Source organism: Neolamprologus multifasciatus, chromosome 18 (genome assembly GCF_963576455.1).
Source record: "Neolamprologus multifasciatus chromosome 18, fNeoMul1.2, whole genome shotgun sequence".
Classification (NCBI taxonomy): domain Eukaryota; kingdom Metazoa; phylum Chordata; class Actinopteri; order Cichliformes; family Cichlidae; genus Neolamprologus; species Neolamprologus multifasciatus.
In genome coordinates this window covers 17,914,495-17,939,608 of record NC_140456.1, presented here as the reverse complement: position 1 = coordinate 17,939,608, position 25,114 = coordinate 17,914,495, and the positions used below count along the sequence as shown (strand labels likewise).

Genomic DNA, 25,114 nt, shown 5'->3' with positions numbered 1-25,114 from the left:
ATGCCAGATACAGTCTGCCCTTTGCGTGGTTTGTGCCCTAACCACAGCTATAATTCCACCTGTGTTGTGATTTTAATCATCAAGCAGTCTAATCCTGATTTTTGGCACCACAACTGGACCCAGAAAAGAGAGACAGCTTACTTTACTTAGCTGGCCCAGTCTTTATCTAATCCTGGACAATAATAACACTGAACAGGTAAAATGTGAGAGGAATCATGAAAGATAGCACTTCTTTCCATAGTGTAAGGTAGTTAGCATAGCCTACTTGTTTTGACTTTGTAAGTGAGATACAAGCTTAGTAGCCTGATGGTTTAGTTGGATGGTTCAGGTTAAAACCAGCCCTGCTGCCCCTTTGGTTAAAAAAAGAAAAAACGCAAAATATTCTTTATTAACACTATAGTAGTTCAAATGGTAGGTCCATGTATAGGCAAAACGTCCCCTGTCAGAGAACTGACATAGAATTATTTCAGATTATATTTTTGTTTTCCAAAAGTGTGAAGAGTTTAACATCCTGTTGTGCACATTAATATTTTAATACAGCTTGACCGGATACCCCAAAGAACTCTGTGATGAAAAGTGTTCGCAATGAGTTCTATGTGGCAGAGTGTGAACTCGATCAGTCACCAAATACTAACTGTCCCGAACAACCAGCATGTCTGCATCTCATACTGATGGCAGACTGTTGCTTTCATGTAGGCTTGAGTTTTCACAAAGTGACAGAGTGCTGGATCTCTGAGAGAGAGAGCTGCTAAATGTCATCTTGCTGTCTCACAGATGTCACCATAATGAGGGGCAGCGGACTCAGTTTGTGTTACTGTTTTAATTGGCAACCATCTGGGGCTGACAAATACTTGCAATGTTAAATACCATGTTAGTGTAAACACTTCAACTTGAATTGACTAAAACTCTAAAGAGAACTAAACTGAGCAAAGTGCAGGTTTGAGTATCAGTTACATTTATTCTAGATTTGTAATCACATTAGAATAAATATCTACTGGTTACAGTAGATGCTAATGCTAAAATATACTGATTGTTGTGATCCACGAATTTTCAGCTTTTCTGTTTTACAAAAAGGAAGAACAAAATAGTAGAAGACATTATGATTATTTTTTCTTGTCATTTACTAACATGGCTGAACATAAAAAAAGTTTTAGCAGTTGAATGCTATACTTGATTCATTTCCCAGTCCAGTGTGTTGGCACAAATTTGGATATAAAACATGTTTTTATTATGATATTTGCCTAATAAAGGCAAATGACTAGCTGATTGTTGTGTTTGTGAATTTCCAAATACATACATAGCCAACAGGTAATTTGCAGAAAGCCCTCTAGTGGACAAACTATGCAATGAAGGGTGTTTCTCCCATCTCTTCATTACTTTTAAAATGTTCCTGTATCAACCATGATAATATATATATATATATATATATATATATATATATATATATATATATATATATATATATATATATATATATATATATGCAATGAATCACAGAATTCTTCTATGCTGAACTGTTCAGATGTGATAAAAAACTAACATGACATGATGTATAACATAACTATGCATTCACCTCTAGCAAGAGCACACCTACTGAAACCACTGAATATTTCCTGCTGTGCGCCACATATGAGAAAGGACAGAGTCAAAGGTAGCTTAAAGATAAAGGGATTGGTGAAGTTATAGGCCAAATTTTGATGAATGGAAAGGTGTTTCCAGCAGAGGAATTTTTGCAGTGAATTACAGAACAACTGAAGATAAAGGTGGATAAGAACCAAATTGATTTAGAGTGATCAGCCTACACAACACATGCCCAGTTATTTAATTCCTCAACCTAACACAGCTAATTTTGTTTGATACTTGAGCTCAGTTCCAAGCCAAAACTGTTGTAATTTTCCATGCAAGTAGTTTTGAATAACACTTAAAAGTTAAGTTGTTTGCAAGAATTTTCACCTTTATTCCTTTCATTTTTGGCGCCTTCAAAGGAGTGAAATGTAGAAAAGCTGGGTGAAAATCAACACTTTACTCAAGGATTCGAATTCTCACTTGATTCAGTGACCTGCTTTTTAAACCTTTAAGTCACTGTTGTTTCAATTTAAACGACACCACAAACACAAGTGGAACAGAACAGTTGAGTGACAGAGAGGCTGCAAAACACGCTATTATTATCATGATCATCGCTCACTTACGAGCATCTTTACACATGCACTAATGAGTATTAGAAGCGGAGGCTGAGTACACAAAAATGCTAATTATTTTTAAACTGTCTGCCTGGAGCACACGTCTCCTTGCTTTCAATACCCCTTTTATTTAGATGGTCCTTGTTATGGTAACTAATATTCAAAACACACACACATGTTTCCTGAAAAAATATAAGGAAATATGAAGAATATGAAGAATGTGGCCCCTATGAGTGTCTGTGCATGAATCAGCCATGATGTGGTGCACAAAACATCCCATTGATTGCATAGTCCTAATGACTCATAACCTCATGTGATCCTTGGCTACAGTCACTTATTTTATTATTTTTTTTACCTTCTTTCATCCAGAAAAACACACACACACACACACACACACACACACACACACACACACACACACACACACACACACACACACACACACACCATTATCTTAACACTCACATGCACTGATGCACAGAGCATGAATCCTGTGTTCTGTTCAAAGTCCAAGTCATTTAGGACACAGTGCACTTACTTGTAAAAACAAGACAGAAAAGGGCTTAAATCAGAATGCTAGACCTCTTTATAGGCAACAAACAATACAGATATAAAACCATACAACATTACTGATATAAAGATATTTGCTAATATCTAATATATTTGCTAATGTGTATTGTGGTTACAGATATGATGGTGCAGTTAGAATAAGCTAAATGTTGTTTGCATGAGGAACTGCATACTCAGTTCAGAAAAATGTGAGGAACGTGTTCCACTTAGCACATCATAAAGGCACGTAAATCCAATTATGTATTAAATAGGATAATTACACTGAAGTCTGTAACCCTTGTACATCTGCATGGACAAGCAACCTAAATCAAAAGAAAAATCTAAATATATGTGGTAAATGGGCTGGTGTTATTGAGTAAGCAAAACAAACCACATTCATTCACACACACAAAGATGCATTAACACAGTCCTTTATTTTGTGCACTTTTTAAGTATCACATTTTGTTTTGTTTTTTTATCTATGTAGCTGCAGCATTTTTTTTATTCACTATCTTGCCTAAGGGTACTTCTGCATGCAGATTGGAGGAGCTGGGGATCAATTTATTGAATTCTAATCAGAAGACATCCTGATTTAGATCTCTTTTTTGTAATATATCTACAATACATGACATACATTTAGTCTCAGTGTACAAAATGTATGAATTTGTACTGAAAGACGCTATAGTCACAACATACATATGTTCTGTAATTATTGGACCACTACATGTTGCCAAATATTTGTTAAGTTTTGACATTTTGAACACATTCAGTTTTAAATTAGCTAGCTACTCCTGGGTTGCAAACTGTCTGATTTTAAATGTCCATCAACAGCTATAACTCTCTTTTGTCAAAACCTACAGAACCACATCACATTGACTGAGTTCAAAAAACTCTAGATCTACATCTACACAGCAAAGTGCTAAAATTAACCAAAATAAGCAAGTTACAAACAATTACTCTTGTGGTAACTGCAACTTTTATATGTAATATTGTCTAATCCAATCCTTCTCACATACTCTTTCATCATTTTCTCTCCAATGGCACATATTTGAAGAAAATTATTGCCCTAATGATGCTAATCTCTTATTTCTCCTTGTGGGAGTCATTACTGCTTTATGGCATGACGTGATATCAATTTAATCACAAAGCGGAAGCCACTAGCCACGTGAAAACTCAAGGTTTAATTTTGGATGGGTCCATCTGGAGATACAGCATGTGGGCAGTGGATGTGCTGATGCTGGACCAATAAAGGGGTGAACCCAGAGGAGTGGGAAATATGCTTACAACAAATTTTGCAATAATAAACTGTAGTTTCTTCAGTGTGAGTGAGCACCTTCAAACTTCCCATCATCAAAAACTTCTAATTGGTGACCTAAAAAGTCCTCTTACAGCAAAGTCATTTATTGCAAGACAATGTTCCCTGGATTCTTCTCACGTGCTGTTTTTCTAAGAATCCTTAGTTATAATGTCAGATGTGCAACTTTGTATCTGTTTTACAAACTGGATACAGTAAGTTTACTGGTGTGTTTGGGGTGAGGGAATCTGGAAGCTTAAAAGTGCCAAAATAAAAGAAATAAGTAAACTGTTAAATCATGAATTGAATGAATTAAGAATTACAATTGAATAATATATAAATTATTATTATTATTATGTACATAATTAATTGATTCAATGTATCGTTAATTAATTTGATTATCAATTAATTTCATTTTAGACATATTTAAACATTTCAGTATTTAATTAATTATTTCATAGTTCCTGCAGTGCAGTGCATCATGTATTTATTGTATCTGTCAACCTCAAAGCCAGGGTGTGGGGCAAATCCTGCCATAGCTAGAACCGTTACTTTGGTCCATAGTCGATTCTTTCAGTGGGTGTTTCTTAGTTCCAAATACAGAGTTTGTAGTTGCATACTTGCTTGGTAAGTACACTTAGGGTTAGATGGGATGGTTGGATGGAAAAGCACAGCTTACAGTAAGACAGCAGTATACTTGATAACAACAGTTCGTTTTAACTCCGTCCTTTACTGTCTTTTTACCCTTACGATTAATATTTACAATAAAAATAGCACAATAGTCTTAATTACCTTTGTTGTTTTAAAATACATTTGCTCATAAATGCTCATAAAAGGCCCATTTATGTGATTTTTTAAAACAATGGGCTGATTTGGGAAAGGTTGGTAAAAGCTGTATAGTAGTTAAATATTACTGATAATTCAACAGACTATTCGGCAGATCTCTCAATGTATACATAACTCTTACTTCTCAGTGACAAATAATGAATGAAAAATGAATGCAGATATAATTATCTTTTTTTTTTCTTGTAGATGGACAAAGAAATGGTATTTCATATTTTACTTACAGTTTGGGGTGTTTTCCTCCACCATTGTGATTTTTAGGTTTATAAGCATTCTGGGATACATGTCTGTCTTAAATCCACACCACCACCAACTGACTGTGATACTGCATGTATCCTTTATCTGGGAACGATCTGTCTTGACTAGCAGGAAAACTAATCAGATGTTAAGGTCTGTTGATCAGGAACCATTAAATAATAATTAATTCAATAGTGAAATAAATAAATATGTTCTAAATTATGATGAATTTGTGTTTTCATTAATTAAGTTATATATATAATTAACTGTGTGTTAATAAATTACCTGTTTATAACTTTGATTCATGACACATTTGATAAACTATCCAAAGATGTATTTGTTGGTTTCATTTTGGCACTTTTGATCCTCCATACAATGGAGGATAAAGGAAAATGTCAACTCTATGGAAATGTTATATATGGAAAAACAAAGAGTGGTAGAAATATTTAATTAAGTGTTAAATCCTAATAAATCTGATGGCTCTTTGATCAACAGGTAGGCAGTATTAATTTCTGATCATAATTTATCACTAAATAAAAATAAAAAGGGCAATTTATTAAAATGACTTGACAAATCACTGACCTTGAAAAAAAATGTGAATTACTGTAAGTTTATGCAAGTTAATTTTCTGTTTATGTATACTGTACTTACTGCAAATGTATACCTGTATGGTTCTATAATACAACTTGTATTGTGTTAAATAACACTTAAATATATTCTTTTTTAGTGGCTGATATATCCAAACATTCTTCCGTCCGTCCATCCGTTTTTCTAACAGCTTATCAATTCAGGGTCACAGGTTGGCTGAAGACTATTACTACAATATCCCTCTGGCTTAGTTTTAATAAGCCACAATCTCAAAACATAATAAATAAAACTGCATAAACTGTGCTGCACACAGTTTGGTTTCTAATTACAGCCCTCCAAATCACATAAATCATGCCTGCATCCAGTCCAGATCACTCTCAAAGGGTGGAGCTATCTGAAGAAGTTCAAGGCACAAAAGCAATCAGCAGAGCTCCACTGAGATCTGTCCATATTTAACCAGCATGCACACACACACACACACACACACACACACTGGCAAAGTGTTATGCAACAAGAATTTGGTCTCCATTGCATTTAATCCCCTGTAGCAACTTAATCCTAAGGCTAAGCAAACTCTCCTCCTCAAGCCTCCCTGCTGCTCTGAGAACACAGAGGAAAGGAGGAAGTGAAAAAGATAAGAAACGGTAACAAGGAAATGCTAGAGCATGAAATGGGAAAGGTAGCAATACAGTTACCGAGGCATACCAAAATGGGTAATGAAAATGAGAATGCAGAACATCAAGTTTTTGGGGGTTTTTTTCCCACAGAATGAAGCAGTGAAAATCATACTCTCAAACACACATATTTAGTCATTTCTAATCAAAGGTTAAAGGTCAGACATAACTAACTACAGAGTGAGGAAGAAAAGTGAAGAAGTTATATATAATAAATAATATCCAAGCACCGCGCTTAACAAAATAATCAGATTATTTAAAAGAAAATTTACGTAAATAAAATGTAAATTAATTTCATACTTCAAAGCGAATTATTACATTTAGAAGGAGTTATAGTTACTTTATAGATTTCTGCATTAAAATATAATTAGTTACTTCAGATTAAGTTATCCAGCATATGAAGCTGTGAAAGCAGCAACAGACTGGACACTAAAATGCTCCTTAGTGGTGTGAACACATCAGCCATATGTAAAAATGCAGTAATATAATAAATATCACAAACAGAACTGTTTGAATGAGTGCTTGGAACTTTTTGCACAAAACTTTAAGTAGAAAGTGCAACATAATCTTTTTCCAGGCCATCAGTGTTACCTGGACAATTTAAAAAATACAAGTAAGGCTTCAGTGTAAACATAAACACCACCCCAACATTCTATAGCCCTCGTTGTTCCTCTGGACATTTTTGGTCAAGTTATTCAGTTTTTCTTAGCACTGAATCTCTTATGAGTATACTAATCTCTAAATGACTGTTTTAAAATGGAAAAGCTTTATTTAATTCACAAATGTCTCTAGGAAAGGTTCGCAGCTGTGTTGCCTTGATGATAGGGTCCTACCTGACATTGTCATGACGCTGGATATAGATTTTGTGAAAGATCCTTTCTGGGGGCTTCAGGAAATCCTCCTTCATCTCCATAGCTACATTCCTGGGCAACAGACTCATTAGCAGGCGCTCCTGAGAATGTGTGTGTGTGTGTGTGTGTGTGTGTGTGTGTGCATTTGTGTGTGAGAAACAGAGCAAGAGAAGGGAAAAAAGATAAAGTAAGTTACTTATACAGTCGAAAGCGGCAAAGTTATCATAGGGCAAAGTGTTGGCGGTGATAAGAAATCCGCTAGACAAAAAGGCATGAAATCTAACAGAAATGAATAATGTGGCAAAATGACTTGAGGCATGGGGGTAGACATCCAATTTTACACATAGTTTGTGCAGCAAAAAAGGTGCCTATACCTGTTTTTCGTTCTCGTCCTCCATGCGGAGTTTTTCTTCGATGCAGTTGCGAGCCTGCAGGAAGGCCTTCCTCTGGGCTCGTTCTGTTAGGATGCGCACAAACAGCCCTGACAGGTTGACACTGGTGAACAGTACTGTGTTGGCAACTAACTGCAAAAACACACACACATTACACATTATTACTTCTCTGGTACATTGTTGAAGACAAAAATATTTAAGAAACCATTAGGAAATATTTACATCACTTTAGTTAGATCAAATATTTATATGTGTGTTGTTATGATCAATGAAAAATGTATTTTCATGTATATTTTCATATATTGGATGTATGGTAAATAATCTAATGTGAAATATGTTTCGTCATTTGGCATCTTTGTGAATTTGTTTGTGTGCGTTGATGCACAGTGCAGCACAGGAAGTAATTTATTTCAATTTCTTACTTTATTTAAAAGGGGCAAGCACAGAACTATAACACTAAGCTGCATGAACATATGTGTATATAGCCAAAGCTAATGGTTAAAAAAACATATCATAATACTTAAAATCAAAGCTGAATAACAATAAATAAGAAAAAACAAGCAGCCTATACACTACACTGATTAAAGTATCCATGGCATTCATATAACTACATATATACATGTGGATGTTTGCCAGATTTTGTTACCCCTGCTTTCAAGGACCTGAAACTGGAGTTTCACTACCCTAAACAGGCTGAATGGCAGTTTAAGGGTGTTATACCAGTTAATTAATTTGCCTGGATATTTTTCAAATATATAATTTTTTATTCAATATTTTCTATGAGAAAATCTGTGACATCTCTTATAATAGACACACAGCAGCATGACTGTTTTTAATAATTTCTATTGCTTGGTTGAGGCTGGCTGAGTTACTTGACACAGTTCTGCGATTGCCTATGATGTGTAGACTAGCAAGCAGTCACTGCAGGTATTAAATACACAATATATTGATGAAAATAAATATGTTAACTCATATCCTCATTCACCTTTAGTATTTTCTGTTGTAGAACTTAGTGGTGGAGCTTATTTGACTTTAAGAAATGTTACCCCAAAACACCTTATACTTTATTAAAATATAGCTTATATGTTTAACTAAGCATCATGAAAACACTGTCATATTTTGAAATTATATATCCACTTCTTGTAAAATTTTTAAGAAACTTTTACTGCCACAGACAGGCACGTTTCCCAGAGCAACGAATAACGGATTGCCTTGAGAACGCTGTTTTTGGCAGCAGAAGTCTGGCTTTGTGCTTGGCAGCACTGTTGGCAAGGATCAGCATGTTCAAACGATGCTCAAGTAACTTTATAGCCCGGAGTGAATAAATGTGGACATCAGAGTTAATTGGTGTAAAATACTCTTGAGCTTCTCTGTTGTGTTAAACGCAGTGTGCTCATTATTGACCTTACTGCACTAGCAACAAAATCTTTCATTCTCGGCTGTTGTACCCAATCACTGGCAGTAATGAAGATCTTCAAACTTTTACGATGCAGTAAAAAAATAAAAGGAGTACATTAACTTTTATTCGGCGACATGATTAATTCCAAGGTGTCTCATTATGATGCATACAGGTATTCACTGAATACAATACAAGGTTTTTATCTGCAATGCTTTTTCCTCCCCTTTTCTTTAGGTTTTTCTTTTCTTTTCTTTTTTTGCTGTTGTACTTCATATTAATAGTAGTAGCAATAAGTTAATAAGTAAAAATGCCAATGATTGCTGAGTTTATTTACAATTATATTTTTGTCATTTCTTTCAATGGGGTCTAATAAAGTACCTATTTTTAGTTTTATTGTTTTTGTAATCTAAGCTTTATCTAGATAGGTAAGGCTATAAACCCATACCACATTTAACATTTTATGGTATTTAAACTACCAACAATGAATAAATTATGCTACTAAAAGGACCTGATGCATGATGAGACAAAAGAGGCCCTACAATAACGTGCATTTGAAATTATAGTCAACACTTGCTTTAGTAATAAGGTATTTCATGTAGAAGTAGACACAACCGCAGGCTGAGTGCGTGGGACCTAGGTGGGTGGTTGTTGCAAGCCTGGACTGTGCAGGGTCATGCCACACAGCTCATCTCTAAGCTTAATGGATTAGCTATCTCCGGTAGTACAGCTAGCAGTGTCCTTCACATGGCTATGCAGGTACCGCATAGCCTACATACAGGAAAACAAAGCTCTGTAAATAGGCTGTCATCATTTGGGAGCATGATGAAACGACAGAATCTCAGTTTCACTTCCAAGAAATGCCCAATATTCATGTCATATGTTGCACGTAGGCAGACATGTTCCATTATACCCCTGGTAGTTTTTGACTGATGTGACATATCTTATTTTCCCACAGGTGATGACAGCCAGGAATGTGAGCATATGTGTCTGACTGTGACAGGAAAAGGTACAAAAGCTATACATTTCCAGAGAGCGGTGTACCAATTTCTATTCCGGCTCTGTAATGACATGCATGACTTTGCCCTATTTCTTTACGGAAGCATATGTAGAGTAGTCAAAGTGGTCTTCCTCTGTGTGTGGGTGGGTGTGTGTTTATGCGTGTGTGTGCTTGTCCCTCCAATTTGCCCTACTTCTGGTGCTTGGAGGATGTCACTCTAGTTCTTCATTCCTGACCTGCTTCTTTGGGATTGAATCATATCCCATAGAAAACAGTCGTAGACTGTTTTGCTTTACTATATATTTTTAAATCAGGGTGCCTGCAGGGAAGTCTTGGTTTCACCACACTATAATATACAGTAGCCTAACACCACTAAATATCATAAATGTGTTACACGCATGGAATTTGTGTGGAAGAGGGAGAAAAACTATGTGAACTGATAGTCACCGTTACATTCACTTCCACTGCATACCACCAAGATAAAGCTACAAATTCTCAACATTTTTTGTCTTATGAGAGCAAACATGCTCTAACTTGTCTTGATCGTGTTATTGTTTTGCCGGATTTGATTAAAACCTAAGCAAAGCCCATCAAGTCTTACCACATGGAGCTATCCCTGGTGCTGAACTGACATCTAAATTGCTTCTCTCTACCTGAGCTTCATATCCTAATACGGGCTACTCCAGGAGTGTGTAGCTCATACGAATAGATTATTATATTCACACGCATAATAATATAAGCTTCAAGGTTACCAAGTATTAGAGGCACCATAATCATGTGCAACATGTACTTACTGTTCTCCATAGTTTTTGTGTTTTCACTGTGACGGAAGTGGCAGTCACAATCAAATGGGAGATGGACACCATTATTCCAAACACAACAGCCAAAAGCGTCCGTACAGGTAGCAGCGCATAGGCGACGAAGGTGACCAGTATGAGCTGCCACATGCCTTGCTCCGGGGACGTCGGGGGCTCTAGCCCCATGGCGCCCAGGGAGAAGGGACAGCAAAGGAAGGAGAAAGTAAACCCGAAGAGCAGCGTCAGGTTAACAATCTGTTGGAGCTGAGTCACTTGCAGGTACTTGACATTAGTTACAATGAACAGGGACACGAAGATGACACAGTGGACCGGATGGGACCCCTTGGAGATGGTGATGCTGGGGCCGGACAGCAACTCCACCACAGCCAGCGTCGAGGACAAGAATATGAGCACGGCTAGGGCTTTGAGAGTGGACGTCTGCTCCAGTTTCAGGTTGTAGTTCTGGAAGAGAGACTCGAGTTCTTTGCAGTCGAACTCGTCCTCGCATACGATGGTGGTCAAAGGGACACCCGGTGGACAGTGACTTCTCTTCCGCCTGGTTTTGACTTTCTGAAACGGTATTTCCTCCATGTCAGTGCCATTCATAAACTGAATACCTGCTCACAGCTTAGCTTAAACAGAACAGCGGATCCCGCGCCGACACAGACCCCGGGATGCAAACGTAAAAAGACGCGCACAACAGACTCAAGGCAGAGCGTCCCAGATAGCGGAGGAGACTGGCCGGTGACCACAGACGCGCTCGGCACTATCCACAGGTTGGACTGTGCTGTCCGGAAAGATTAGCTGGCAAGCAAATCTTCATTTTTCAGCAGTGTTCCAGGCGATGTGCCATATACATGTAGCCTACTAAAAAATAATTACTATAATAAGAATTCAGCGTTCGCTTGAGCACCACTGAAGAGCACGTCGTCTACTTGTGACGGTAACAGCTTTTTTTTCTTTTCTTTTCTTTTTTTTTGCGGGGCTCAGATAGGATCACGCCTGCGCATTATGAGGTGAAGATAAGACAGGTCTCAGCTACTCAACACACGCAGTCAAGACGATTTGACTAGCGCGGCTACAGAGCTCCCCTTCAGCCTGACAGAACAGCACATGCATCATCCTTAACAGCAACGTCTCCTTTTTCCACCTGCACACGACGTGTTTCCATCGTTAAAGCCCGTGCAGTGACTTTTGCTATGCTCGGATTCATTTACGCGCTCCCTTCCTCTGCCTAATTCCCTCACACACAAGCACAGAAGATGAGAGAAAGAAGCGCAATTAATAGCGCTACCGCACGTCACTGTGTTCGAGACACGACTATACTCTCATGAACTGGGAGCTACTGCGTTTGGTTGGCACAGACACAGTAACATGATTGCATAGCATTCATAATAAGACTCCTGTATTGCCATGAGGCAGCCACCCTCACAATCAGCACTCTTTTGGCATTTAGGGGGGTGGTGTCTCATTCATTACCAGGAGAAGATTAGTCATCCGTCACAGGCTGCCATTGCCATGACCCGTCGGTACCAGAGAGGATGTAAGAAAGTGACAGATTGATGGCCAGTGCCAAAGTCCAGCACTCTACCATGCTACCAGGACACTCACATGCCTTCTGTTCCACCTCCCTAGCTCTCACTATGTGTGTGTGTGTGTCTCTCTCTCTCTCAGCTGTTAGTGTTCTAGCTCTCACTGATCCAGCACAGCTATATACAGTGTGACAGGTAGATGGAGAGAGTGAAAGGGATGGGGCGAAAATAGAAACAGAGCAGTAAAGTATTTGGCAGCCTACTAAATTCTGAGACAAAAAGGGAAACAATGTTCTATAAAAGACTTGTGCTACCAGCAACATGGAAGTAGACAATTTGTTGCAAACAGATGAGGTGTTGGAGCTGATATGTTTGGTCATTAGTTTAAAAAAAAAAAACATAATTAGAATCACTAGCTCAAGCTTCTGAAATCCAAAAAGGTTTGGAAAATGTCACCTGGAAATTGATGATATAGAATATTCAGGTTTAATCAGGTTTTGTTGATTACCAAGTCAAACTTGACACAGACTAAAACTGAACTAGGCTAAACTTTAGCTAAAGAGAAATCTTAAACAAGCCTCCTTGCTGTCACACTAAATGAACAAACAGCTGTCTGCATAACAATAGAGTTCACCTTTCCCTCTTGGGGACCTGCCAGGCTCATGTCTGTGTTATCTGTCCCTGCTGCTCTGAGAGGAAGATATGGGACACCAGATGTAGGACACATTGCTTTTACACTGATAATCTGTCTTATCTACAAGGCTTTTACTCCCTTTTTACTGAGCTTTTATTAGCTCCCACATATAAAAAAAACAAAAAAACATTCACATTGCTGTGTGTCGGCTGTCAGCTTCCGTCTCTCGCACAGGTGATCTGCAAATGAGAGAAAACTGTGGCATCATTTACAGTCTCCTGACTAGAGTGTAATTAAAGTGGCACCGATTTTATGTCATTGCCTTAATCAATTTTTCAATATTCCTTGTGTGGCACCTCCTAAATTAATCACAATAGCGAGGGCTGCAGTTTTTCAGTGTTGCATGGCATAGCCACAGTCTCTTTGAGGCGAATGCCAAACTGTGCGCTCAACAAAAGACCAAAATCAGCAACATCCGTGTTGTTTGCGTAGCTGCATGTGCAGGTTTCCAAATATTTATTTTGTCTGACACAGATTTGTACGGATCTCTTTGCATCTCATTGAAGGATTGCAGTATTCCAAGAGGACCTCCTGTCCTGTTTGCAGCCAAGTATATTGAAGGATGAGAGCAGAGCCATCATGCGGTTTAAATGTGTTATTCTCTCTGCTTTTGATGGCTTCAGGTTTAAGTGCACGGTCACACTCTGCCAGCTCTCATCTTCTGAGAACAAAAAAAGGTCTTTTGGGAGTTCACGCCACAAAGTTGCACTCCAAGGGTATTGGACAGACGCCAGCTTCCTGCTGCTTCTCTTCCAAATACTTCTATTTTTCCTCTTTAACACCATCATCACATAAGCCCCCCTCCCCCACCCCCTAAAAACAGCTTGTCATCTGAAACGATGTGAAACAGCATTATATTGTTATATATTTGACATATTTATGCTGCAAAATTGTTATTTAACAGGATGATGACTCATCAGCTTCATATCTCTGGAGCAGTTAAACGCTTGTCTGCCACATGTCAGTTGTATAGCTTCCTTCCTTCAATGTCTCCGATTAGGCTTCTGCTTTTAGGCAGGTGTTTTCAGAATGTACAAATAAAATGCTCACACACCACTAGGGGGAAAGAAAGAATAATAACAATAGTAAGAATAACAAAAGTCCATCTCAGTGCTTGTTTGCACATGCTGAGATAAGATCATCTTCCATGATAGCTAAGCATCTGGCAAATCCCACCAGTGTTCACATGAGGTTGACGTATTGGTGGTCTTGTAATAACAGACACATTGGTTCAACACCAGCAAATGAAACAGCTAAAAGACACCCAAGAGGGAAAGCAGTGCATGTCATGAATTAGCTAATGTTAGCCATAATTAAAATGTGCCAAGAAAAAAGAAATGCAGGTTTTCTCGCAGTTGCCACTCAGGTGTGTATTCCCCTCAGATAAACACCCACAATCTTGGAAGGACAAGAAAAATATGGCATATACAAAATAGATGAAGCGAGAATATAAGATTTCTGTGAATGGTATTTTGTTTCATTGCGTTCAACACACGGTGATCAATCTGTTTCTTTTCCTTTACTTATGAAATAAATTACACAGCATAAATCAAATATGGCCACGAGTCAGCTAGCTTTCACATAAACTTAAAAGAAATGAGTGCAATTCCAGCCCTGAGCAGGAACCTGCAGAACTCCATTTGTCAGGGCTGAAAACACAATACACACATAATTACCAAATCAAAACTGGACTTGAGGAAAAAGTCCACAAGCGTATCCTTCATCAGAAGGATCCGCATTAGAATGATTTGTCCCCTCTCAAAAAAAGTGTTTACAGTCACAGATGATAAATGCTGAAGCTACAGTACTCTCTCTGTCTTGAGTCACCCCTCATTTCTTTATATTGTGCTTGGAAAATGGGAAATAGCTGCAGAGAATTATTGAAACATAGAAATATAAATGGATATGTAGCATATAAGGCAACATTTGTAGTATTTTAATGACACTGAAAAACAATATTTCCTATGATTGTGTTTGTTCTTTAACACAGTCTGAACTCTGTTAGTGCAGATTTATTGTAATTTCTTTAACTAATCTTCAGGAATAGTTTTCCAGGCTTCCTCAAAGATGTTTAAAGCTCTTCTCTGGATGATGATCTGTTGTTCCGTTCTCTGGCGAGATGATCCCACATTGTTTCAATAAAATTGTCCAGGTTCTGGAAAGGCATGATGATAGTGTTCTACTGTATGTTTTCTGTCCACGTATGCTTTTACTGCATTGGCAATGTGTTTGACGTGTTGAAAAATGAAGCTGCTGCCAATCAGATGCTTTCCACATGATGTTGCATGGTGGATCATAATCGGAAGGTACTTTCATTTTTATTTTTTTTTTACACAATCCACTACATACACCGAGACTCTATGATTCACATCAGTTAACTGGTTTTGACTCTATCTGAATTTTGTTAAGATGGGGATTATTTGTCATAGTCTCTCTTCACGATTGTAAGCTCGTTAATCTGGCACAGTTTCTCTGTAGTCACCTCGATCTGTATTTCAATTTCTGCTGAGCAGCACCTCCTAAATTAATCTAAAAGATGAGCACTGCTGGTGTTCAGAGCCAAATAAGGCACAGTGCATTTAAACAAAATAAAAAATCAGCAACATTTGATTTCTATTCATGGAGCTGCATGTGCTGGTTTGGATATATTTCTTTTCTTGCTTATACAATTATACTTTCTTTAGATCTGATTGAAGGCATGCAGTATTCCAGGAGGACTTCTTGGCCTGTTTGTGCCAGGTATATTGTAGGATGAGAGCAGAGCCATCGTGCGGTATAAATGTGTTATTCTCTCTGCTTTTGATTGCTTCAGGTGTAAGTGCACAGTCACATTCTGCTAGCCCTCATCTTCTGAGAACAAAGAGGTCTTTTGGGAGTTCGTGCCACAAGGCTGTACTGCAAGGGCATCAGATATGGAGACAGTAGCCAGCTTCCTGCTGTATGTCTCTTTACTAAAAATCCTTTTATTTCCTCTGCCTGCCTTTCTGTTTCAGGCTCTTACTCATTCATCACACACACACAAACCTCAGACTGCAAGACATGAAACAGCTGAGTATCAGAAATGATATAAAACAGCTGACATATTTACATTGCAAAATTGTCATCTGAATAACAGTTTGATGACTAGGCAACTTGAGCTCTTTGGAGCAATTAAAATCTTTTCCACCACATGTCAGTTGTTTTACTTCTTTCTAGAAAGCTCATCTATAGAATACATGAACCTTAGCAGGCTGAATTTATACAGACACTTTGATCCACGCCTCATATTTGGCTTCTCTTGTAAATCGAATGGTGAGAAATGTCACTCTGGCTCTGTCTCTCTCGCTCACTCTCTCAAGAAAAGCTGCAAAAAGATTTCCACAGCCTTTAATTCTCCAGCCAGCTGGGTTTTCAGAATCTGCTGGTTTGGGCCAGAATGGAGACAAGAGGATAGAAAAGATGAATTAAAAACTGTACAAGAAAAATATGCAAGCTACAAAATAAAAGGGACAGAATGAGATTTCTCTGCATGATATTTCTTATTATAACAATCACACTAATTCAGCACCAGCAAGTGAAATAGCCAAGAGAAAGCCAAAAGGAACCGGTAATGCATGTTGTCAATTAGCAAATGTCAGCCATAATTAAAATGTGCTAAGAAAAAAACAAATAAACAAAAAAACAGCAGGTTTTTCTGTCATTCAGATGCATGCCTACATCAGAGAAACTGCTACATCTTGGGAGGACTTCTCTGCGTGGTATTTTGTTTCATTGCTTTTGGTCACAGATGCATTTCTTCTCCTTTTTTCATGAAATAAAATACAATGAATAAATCAAATTTAACCACAACTTAGCTAGCTTTCACAAATGCTGAAAATAAATGTGTCCAAACGTGACCTCCGGCAGCAACAGAACTTACTAATAATTACCAAATCAAAACTGGCCTTGGGGGTGAAAAATCCACAAACCTATCCGTCATTCAACACATTCCAAAACATGCCGCAAGAGATAAATGCAGAAGCAATATAACTGCTTTGAACATGATTCATTTCTTGATGTGCTTGCCATCACACTGACAGCAATACCACTGTTTTTGACTGTATCCTAATAATAAAAAATGAAACAGCCATTTAATACAGTTTTGCTTTAAAATAGCAATTTATTTGCAGTCATTGTTTAGAAAACTAAATAATTGTGCAAAATATTTAAGGCCTAGAGACGAGTCTGCAACCATCTAGACTGCCAGTCACGTGGGAAATCTGTGTATTCTACGATACACACATTGATCATTTTAATTACTTACCTGTATTGCCTAATCACATCTCTGTTGTGTGCTCATGCACCTTGTAGAACAGAGTTTAGTGTGGAAGAAGTACCAAAAAGTTGGAACTGAAAAGCTAAGTGAGAAAAAGAAACTAAAAATAGATGCAGCAAAATGTGTCAAATTAACTGGCATGTTAGCTGTCGGGCTGCTGCTGCTTCACCGTCAACAACAGCACCAGCAGCAACTAATAACCAGCCCTAACAGTCACAGGAGGCTGCTGCTGCTAGCAACAACTGTGGAGAAGTGCAGAAGGAGGGACAGCACTCCCAACAAAGGATGAAGAAGAGACGGAGGAAGAAGAAATTAACATGGTAAGAAAATAGATGGAGAGATTCAAAGATTCAGGTAAAATGCATGGCTAATTTGACCATGAGCCACTTTCAATAGCTAAAGTGGAGTTTTTAATTGTCAATAATCAGCTTCATTTATCTGACTGGGAAACTATGTCTATGTTACATGCAGTGTTGGGGAGGTTACTTTTAAAATGTATTCCATTACAGAATACAGAATACATGCCCCAAAATGTATTCTGTAACGTATTCTGTTACGTTACTCAATGAGAGTAACGTATTCTGAATACTTTGGATTATTTAATATATTATCATGCTGTTTACAACTACATGAATGTACTATTGCTGTGATTTATTACTGTTACTGAAGGTCCGCGGCTCCGAACCGTAGTAAAGGGACCTCTGGCTAATACCTTGGGTTCTGTGTTGGGCTCGTAGCCGAAAACTAGCTTTACTTTGTTGTCTGGGTCAACTTTGCCAGCGAGAGACAGAGAGAGGAGTTGAAAGGCTGCCCCAACGGAACTTATTGTTTTTTGAGGAAAACACGAACACGGTGTACAGTCCAGTCTTAATAGCTTACTTACAACTGGGCTCGTCAGGCACTCTTCTTGGCTGCAGTGGTTATTATTATATTTACATGCTTCCAGCTCCCGTTTTTGCTCGATGACAGCTCCTACTTTTCCTTTTTCTCCCTCCTCGCGCTCACAGACACGTAACGGGTATGGCATCCATTCTCCCTGCAGCACGGACTACACTGCCCATGATGCTACATTCTTTAGAGCTATACCGCTAGCATTCTGCATATTAGCTTAGCACAACAACAACAACAACAAAAAGGCCTCTCTCACCCAGGAAACACCCAGAGAGAGAGCGTCACCGTGTAACCATGGCAACCGTAACGCTGCCACCTGGAACAACAGAACTTAGCTGTCAAACAAAACCCAAACAGTCCTGACCCGCCACAATATGAAACAGGGAAGTACCACCGTGTAATCCATTTATTTCAACAAAGTAACTGTATTCTAAATACCACCTTTTTAAACGGTAACTGTAACGGAATACAGTTACTCATATTTTGTATTTTAAATACGTAACGGCGGTACATGTATTCCGTTACTCCCCAACACTGGTTACATGTGCTGTTGTAAAAATGTAAAAATACAGTTTGGTGAGTGATTACTGGCAGCTGCTAACGTAAAACTGGTTGCAAAGGTGTATCAGGTGTAGTTTCCAGGGATGAAGCTGACTTGTCTGCAAACAGTTGCAAACTACACCCAAAAAGACATGTTTCAGCTTTTACTTTGAAGGAGTTGGTGACCGTGGTATTCTGCTAGCAACCCTTTTGGTGCACCACCCTCTTTGCAACCAATTTCACCTCGCAAGCAACCACTCACCATCCAGTCATTGCAGATTTTTCCCTAGCGATAGGTGGTTGCCAGGAGGTGGCTGACTGATTTTTAGCCCTGCGTGATTGAGTCCTAAAGCAAAGCATTTCAGATTTGATTGTAGGACCACTCCTCTCGCTACAGTTTTTAGCTTATTTTGTTTTATTTTCATTTAGAATTGTGTTCTAAAATGTAATTGAATTCAATGTCATTTCCATATTTTCTTCCAGTAACAATAACTTATATATATATATATATATATATATATATATATATATATATATATATATATATATATATATATATATATATATATATATAGGTCAAGGATAAAATAGAACAATGAATGATTTCCAAACATCCATCCATTCTCTTCTTTGGCTGAAGCCTGTCTAGGGATAATTTTCCTTATCATTATTTTTCAAACTTAAAGGTGCATCCTCAGCTTATGAAACATAATGTACTAGCAATGATTGTAATGCCAATGCAGTACCTGCCTTTGCCTGTAAAGAGCATTCATATCCTGTTTTCTCACATGTCAGCTTTCTAATTCGAGCCCTTTACCTATCAACCTACACATCTGAGGTACTCCTTCAGTGTCTCCGTGGTTACAGACACCACCTTTCTAATCTACCGCTCACATCAGCATTGCTAATATGCATGCATATACTGTTGAGGGACTGATTTATTTAAAGGGTGGGCTGGATAGAAAATGACAGTTTAATTTTCTCACTGTTTTTATTCTTTTGTTTTTCCTAAATAGTGTATGAACTGTTATTCAGATGTTTTGTGTTTATCAAAGAAATCCAGTGTTATAATGCAGGCCTTAGTGAAAACCCCACCAATCAAACATTCCCCTGTGACTACAAATGTTACAAAAGTGGGAAGGAAGAGACTTCCATGAGGGGCAGCTTTCTACTTCTGCTGGTGAGGGGGTAAAAGGAAAGAGAAGAGAAAGAAGGCAACCACAGAGATACTGAAGTACTGACAACTAGAAACCATTTATTTCTGTTTATGAAGCCATGAAGTAACAGCTGTGTCTGTTACACGAGTGTGTTTCTGTGTGAAAGCTTAGCATGGATCAATAGCCATCAGGTCCATGAGATTGAAGTCCAGCACGCTCCCACTGTGAAATCCTCTTAAAGCTTCTGATAGTTCAAGTAATCTGGGAGAGGCAACAAGTGTGTGTTTGCGTCTAGTCCACGTGCCCTGTCGCCTCCAATAATGGCGGTCTTCCAGAGGGTCACGTGCCTCGCCGACTTTGAGCTCTTGAAGTGTTCTCCATGCAGCGCATAAGATCAGTGACAAGAAAGAAAATAAAGACACACACACACACACAATATATAAACACAGAAGCATCGGAGCCAGCTAACCAAGTAGTCACTTCATGTGTTGGATCTGTTGCATTAATTTGAACTTTTTCTCATTTTATCTAACATTCATTTCAGTGTGTACATGTGGCCTGGGAACACCGGTGACCTTTATTTGGCAGCAAAAATGAAAGTAAGAACACCTGAAATACTGGTAAGAATCCTCCACACCACACAATACATGACTAAAACACCCCTGTTTGTTCAGATAATGTAGTCTTTCCAATAGCGTGGTTTTTTTTTTTTCATGGTACTTTCAGATCATTGGGAACATGTTTTAAAACCTTGTGTCAGTTTGCATTACCATATTGTACCAGTAAACAGTGAAATAATGAAAGTTATTTCCCACAACTTTAAAATTAAAAATAAATCTTGATGACAGATTAGCAGCATTCATTATACACGAGACCTTGAAGCAGACCAAAAGCAGATTTCATTGTCTGTTTTCCACGAGTCTTTATAAAAACTATAGATCAGTAGTAAAATGACAAGTAGTCAAAGTATTTGTGTGTCACACTAAGTGAAATATCCAAATGTACAGACTTAAAGATAAAATAAGCTCCTTATCAAAGAATCTTGGGCAGATAGTAGCAAGAAGACAATAAAGGGATCATCATATTGATTTAGACATGTGTGCTGTATGTCACCACAAAGCCTATTTTAAATCTGTGAAGAGAGAGAAAAGTGAGCGAGATCTATGCATAAATAAGCGATAGAGACAGAGATGCCTGTGATGCTGGTCAACAGACACCTATACAGTGAATATTGAGTGGGTCTGATCTAGGAAACAGGCCAAAACAGAGCTGGCTGATTGGAGGCCTAACGGATGAGACTCAACAACACTTCGAAAGGCTTGATGTTGAATAGGAACTGGATATTGAATTTCAAAGACACAAACAACATTCAGCGGGCAGAGAGGGCAGAGCTTCCTCTTATGTGCGCCCTGTGTTGCTGTTCTCATAGGAGCCATACACTTGTCTGTGCAAGGCGGGGCAAGTGATCAATAACTAGGAGAAAGTGGCCGCTTGCCTTGATCCTAATTAGTGCAGGGTTAGAGCAGATTAGCTTGCACCTGAGCCCTATCTCAGCCTTTTTCAAACAACAACTCCCTCCCAATCAGGCTACCTAGAAGCACCAGTGTTATTCAGGGATGTGCTTGAGTTGTTGGGAAAAACAACTCGGTCTGCATATGAATAGTATCAATCTTTTCCACTCATTTTGCTTTATTGTTTGTTTGGGTTTTGGGGATATCAGATTTAGGCCAAAAGTGGGTGGGTCTATCACAAAAGGATGTGGGGAGGGTGAGAAGCAACAATCTACCACATGATAATAGTTGCCATCATGGCAACAGGGGGATTATCTGCAAACTGTTGTTATTTCAGCCAAACTCAGGGAATGTATAGGAAGAGGAAACAGTAAGGAGATTAATATATGACTAAATAAAATGGAAGACCTAAAAAAATATCTACAACTGATGGACAGTATCTGAAAGTCATCCAGAAAAAGGCCGGATGCGGGACCTGAGAGATGTATCTGGTTGATCTGTGCACTGAAGCCTCATCAGAAATGGTCTCAGTGGAAGGGTGACTGTCAAGAAGGCATTTCTAAGGAAGGGGAACGGTGAGATGAGGTATGCCAGATTAGAGAAAAACTGGACTGAAAAATCAGTGGCAACAGCTTTTGTGGAGTGATGTGTCCAAATGTGAAATTTCGACATTATCAAAGCAGACAGTGAAACAAAAGAAAGCCAACATCCAAAGAACACCTCTGAATGTCATTCAAGGCAGCAGTCGGGATTCAAACAGGGAACCCTTCTTGCTGTGAGGTGAGACGCTATCGTAAAGCCATAAAATAAAACAAAATAAATATACAGAGGGAATGTCTTTGGTGTCAGTGTGATACAATTTGTCAACACAATCAACCTGAAGAGGCTTTGGTGCAGATGTTTACTGAGACTGAATGTCTGTATGAGTGTGAGTTTGTACTGTCAAAAAACTCACACATAAACTAAAACAAAAACTAAACTAACCTAAATATTTTCAATTAAAAAAATCCAAAGTAAAATAAATAAATCCACTCAGGAAACTCACTGAAACTAAACTGAAATGAATAAATGAATTCAAAAATAATATTACTGGCATTGTAAAGTGCTTTGGGTGCCTTGAAAAAGCACTATATAAATCCAATCCATTATTATTATGACTTAGCTTCGAAACTCAGCTTGCAAGCTGAGTTGTTGGGATACAGAAACAGAAAAATTAACTGTATATTTTACATTCATATCATGAAACATCATTTATATACAAATTTTAGAAAAGCAAAACTATGTGTGAAGTTTGCACATTCTCACTTTGTCTGAGTAGGTTTTCTCAGACTCCCTGCAGCAGACTAAAGACATCAATGTTATTTTGTGACTTTAAAATTTGTATTAGGTGTGAATGTGAGCGTGAATGCTTATCCAGTTATCTATTTGTGATATATGGTCAAGAAAATTTTGGATGCAGGAGTCCCAAAACTGATTCAGCCTGGGATATAATATATTGCAATTCATACCTAGACATAGAATAAGATGGTTTGGAGGTACTGTATATATACTGTATATACTGCAAGGATAAACAGCAATTACAAGGTTTTTGTACCCAATAGTCCCCAATCTGTTGCCTAAAATGAATATCTGGTTTATTTTATCACACATATTTTACAGGTCTGTCAAGAAGCCTGTATCAAACCAAATCTAGAGTTTGTAAGCCAGAAAAACTATGACAAACTGTTTAACTGTAAGAAAATAACTGGTCAGTTTTTATGTTGGTAATTAGTTTGTGCTGGGGCAGCCATGTTTTTACAATTCATCCTATATAGCTTTAACTTTATAAACAATAGATCCTTTAATATGTAGTTACTTTTTTAAGACTTGCCCACTTAATATTGCAATGCCTTTTACATAACCAATATGTAAACAGAAGTTCTTTGGAAAAAATGGACACTGAAATGGCAGAATGAGTCATGTCATGCCTAACACTGACAAGCTCGGTGTAACTGTAAAGGTACAGTATGTCTCTGTGCAATTTTCACAGCTCCTCTACCAGCCTGACCTGGTTTGGTCTGACACTTCCTCTTGTCATATGCATGTATACAGAATGGAAAATCACACCAGCACAAATACAGTACAAGACACACTCTCTCAGGCGCTTTACACCTCTGATGCAAGCACATGTAAACACTAGTCCAGCTGCCAATCAAACATCTTTTTTTTTTCATGTGCAGAGACTGCAACAAAACAAGTTATGGATTCAATCATGCATATAGTTCCTCTCATTAAAAGCAATATGTGGCTATATACTGTTAGGTCAGGTATGTATGACTGCAAGTGCAAATAGCGCTTTCTGATGATGTGTCTGTTTATAGAAGTGGCAGGATACATTCTGAAGCGTGCAGGGTTATATTCTCTGCTCAGATTTAGTCAAAAGCTGCACAACTGGCAGCTTCATAGATGGTCACAAATGGGTTTCTCAAGGCAAAAGAAATTAGATATTCTTTATTGGCTAAGTCAGTCATCTGATTACAACCAACAGAGCACGATTTTCAGTTAACACAGAGAAAACTGAATGAGAAGCCGGCAAACAAGCAGCAACTGAAGGCAGCTGCAGAGCATTTTATACGAGGGAGCAGCATAACTCTTCTATTTTATTTATTTCTTAAGCACTCTGCTGCCTACAGAGGCAGAATTATCAAAACTGTGTCATTCTATAGATCCAACTGCATACATGCCATCTACTGGCTTAGCCTGCCTTCTCGCTCAGAGACAGAGAAACATCTCCCGCCTTTCCACCAAAGATGGCAAGTCTGTTAACCTTAAGGCTTTTGGAGCAGTCAAGAACCTTTCCACCTCCACACTTTCCTCTTGCCCACTGCATTCATGAATGAGCTGCAGGAGTTGGCAGAGTAGCTGTCCTCTCTCTGGCAGCCTCACTCACATCAGCTCCAGAAATGACTGTATCAGACAGTTGAGATTTCTCTTAAGTGCCTCTCCATGTACTTTTCTCCTGATGACAAATGGGACCTGGCCTTACCTCTCCTTAAAGGGGGCTACCAATAATAGAAAAGGAAATGAGGAAATCTAATCATGGCAATGGTGATGATGACATATATTAAAAGATACAGTTGATATGCTTAATTGATTTTAGATGCTAATTGATGAACAACAGCAGCACAGTGGGAGGGAGGGAGGGAGGATATTATGGATGTTTTTTTTTTTATTATTATTCTTTAACCAATGTGGGCCAGCTGCAGTGTGTTTGTGGTTTTATATTTGGGTTTGCGGTGCTGCAATGCTGTGTGAACTAAAAAATTTATAATCAGCGCTGAAACTACAGCGTGCATGAAATGAACTAACCCGAAGAGCCTCCCCTGAGACACCAAAGATAGATTACGTACCTGTGTGAGTTCGCATGTGCTCGGCGCTACATTCGTACACACACACACACACACACACACACACACACACACTCTCCTGGGATAACTCTTTTTATGACTGTCATCATATTAACATAACAGTGTCTAATGAACACAACCTTCCAAAGCTAATTTGAATGACTCCTAACCCTCTGTCTTTCTCATTTCCATTGAATGACTTAACAATGTTAGCCCAGTCGGTAAATGAAGATAAAACACTTGAGAAGCATTTCCAGTAGCATGCATGTCCAGTGTCTCCAAACCTGGGAAATCACAACATAGCAGCG

The 25,114-nt window shown here is 38.3% G+C and overlaps 1 protein-coding gene across 2 annotated transcripts in view; it reads right to left on the bottom strand.

Moving 5' to 3' along the window:
- LOC146497707 (adenylate cyclase type 1-like) overlaps positions 1-12,232 on the bottom strand; it is a 35,619-nt gene extending 23,387 nt beyond the window's left edge. Inside the window, exons 1-3 of one of the 2 annotated variants that reach the window (XM_085141836.1) lie at positions 10,799-12,232; positions 7,591-7,740; positions 7,199-7,317 (exon numbers count right to left, since the gene is read on the bottom strand). In XM_085141836.1, the coding sequence (XP_084997962.1) occupies positions 7,199-7,317; positions 7,591-7,740; positions 10,799-11,407 (878 nt within the window). In that variant the 5' untranslated portion in view covers positions 11,408-12,232. The remainder of the gene's footprint in view (positions 1-7,198; positions 7,318-7,590; positions 7,741-10,798) is intronic. The other variant, XM_085141838.1, reaches the window with a different exon arrangement.
- Between the last annotated feature and the right edge of the window lie 12,882 nt (positions 12,233-25,114).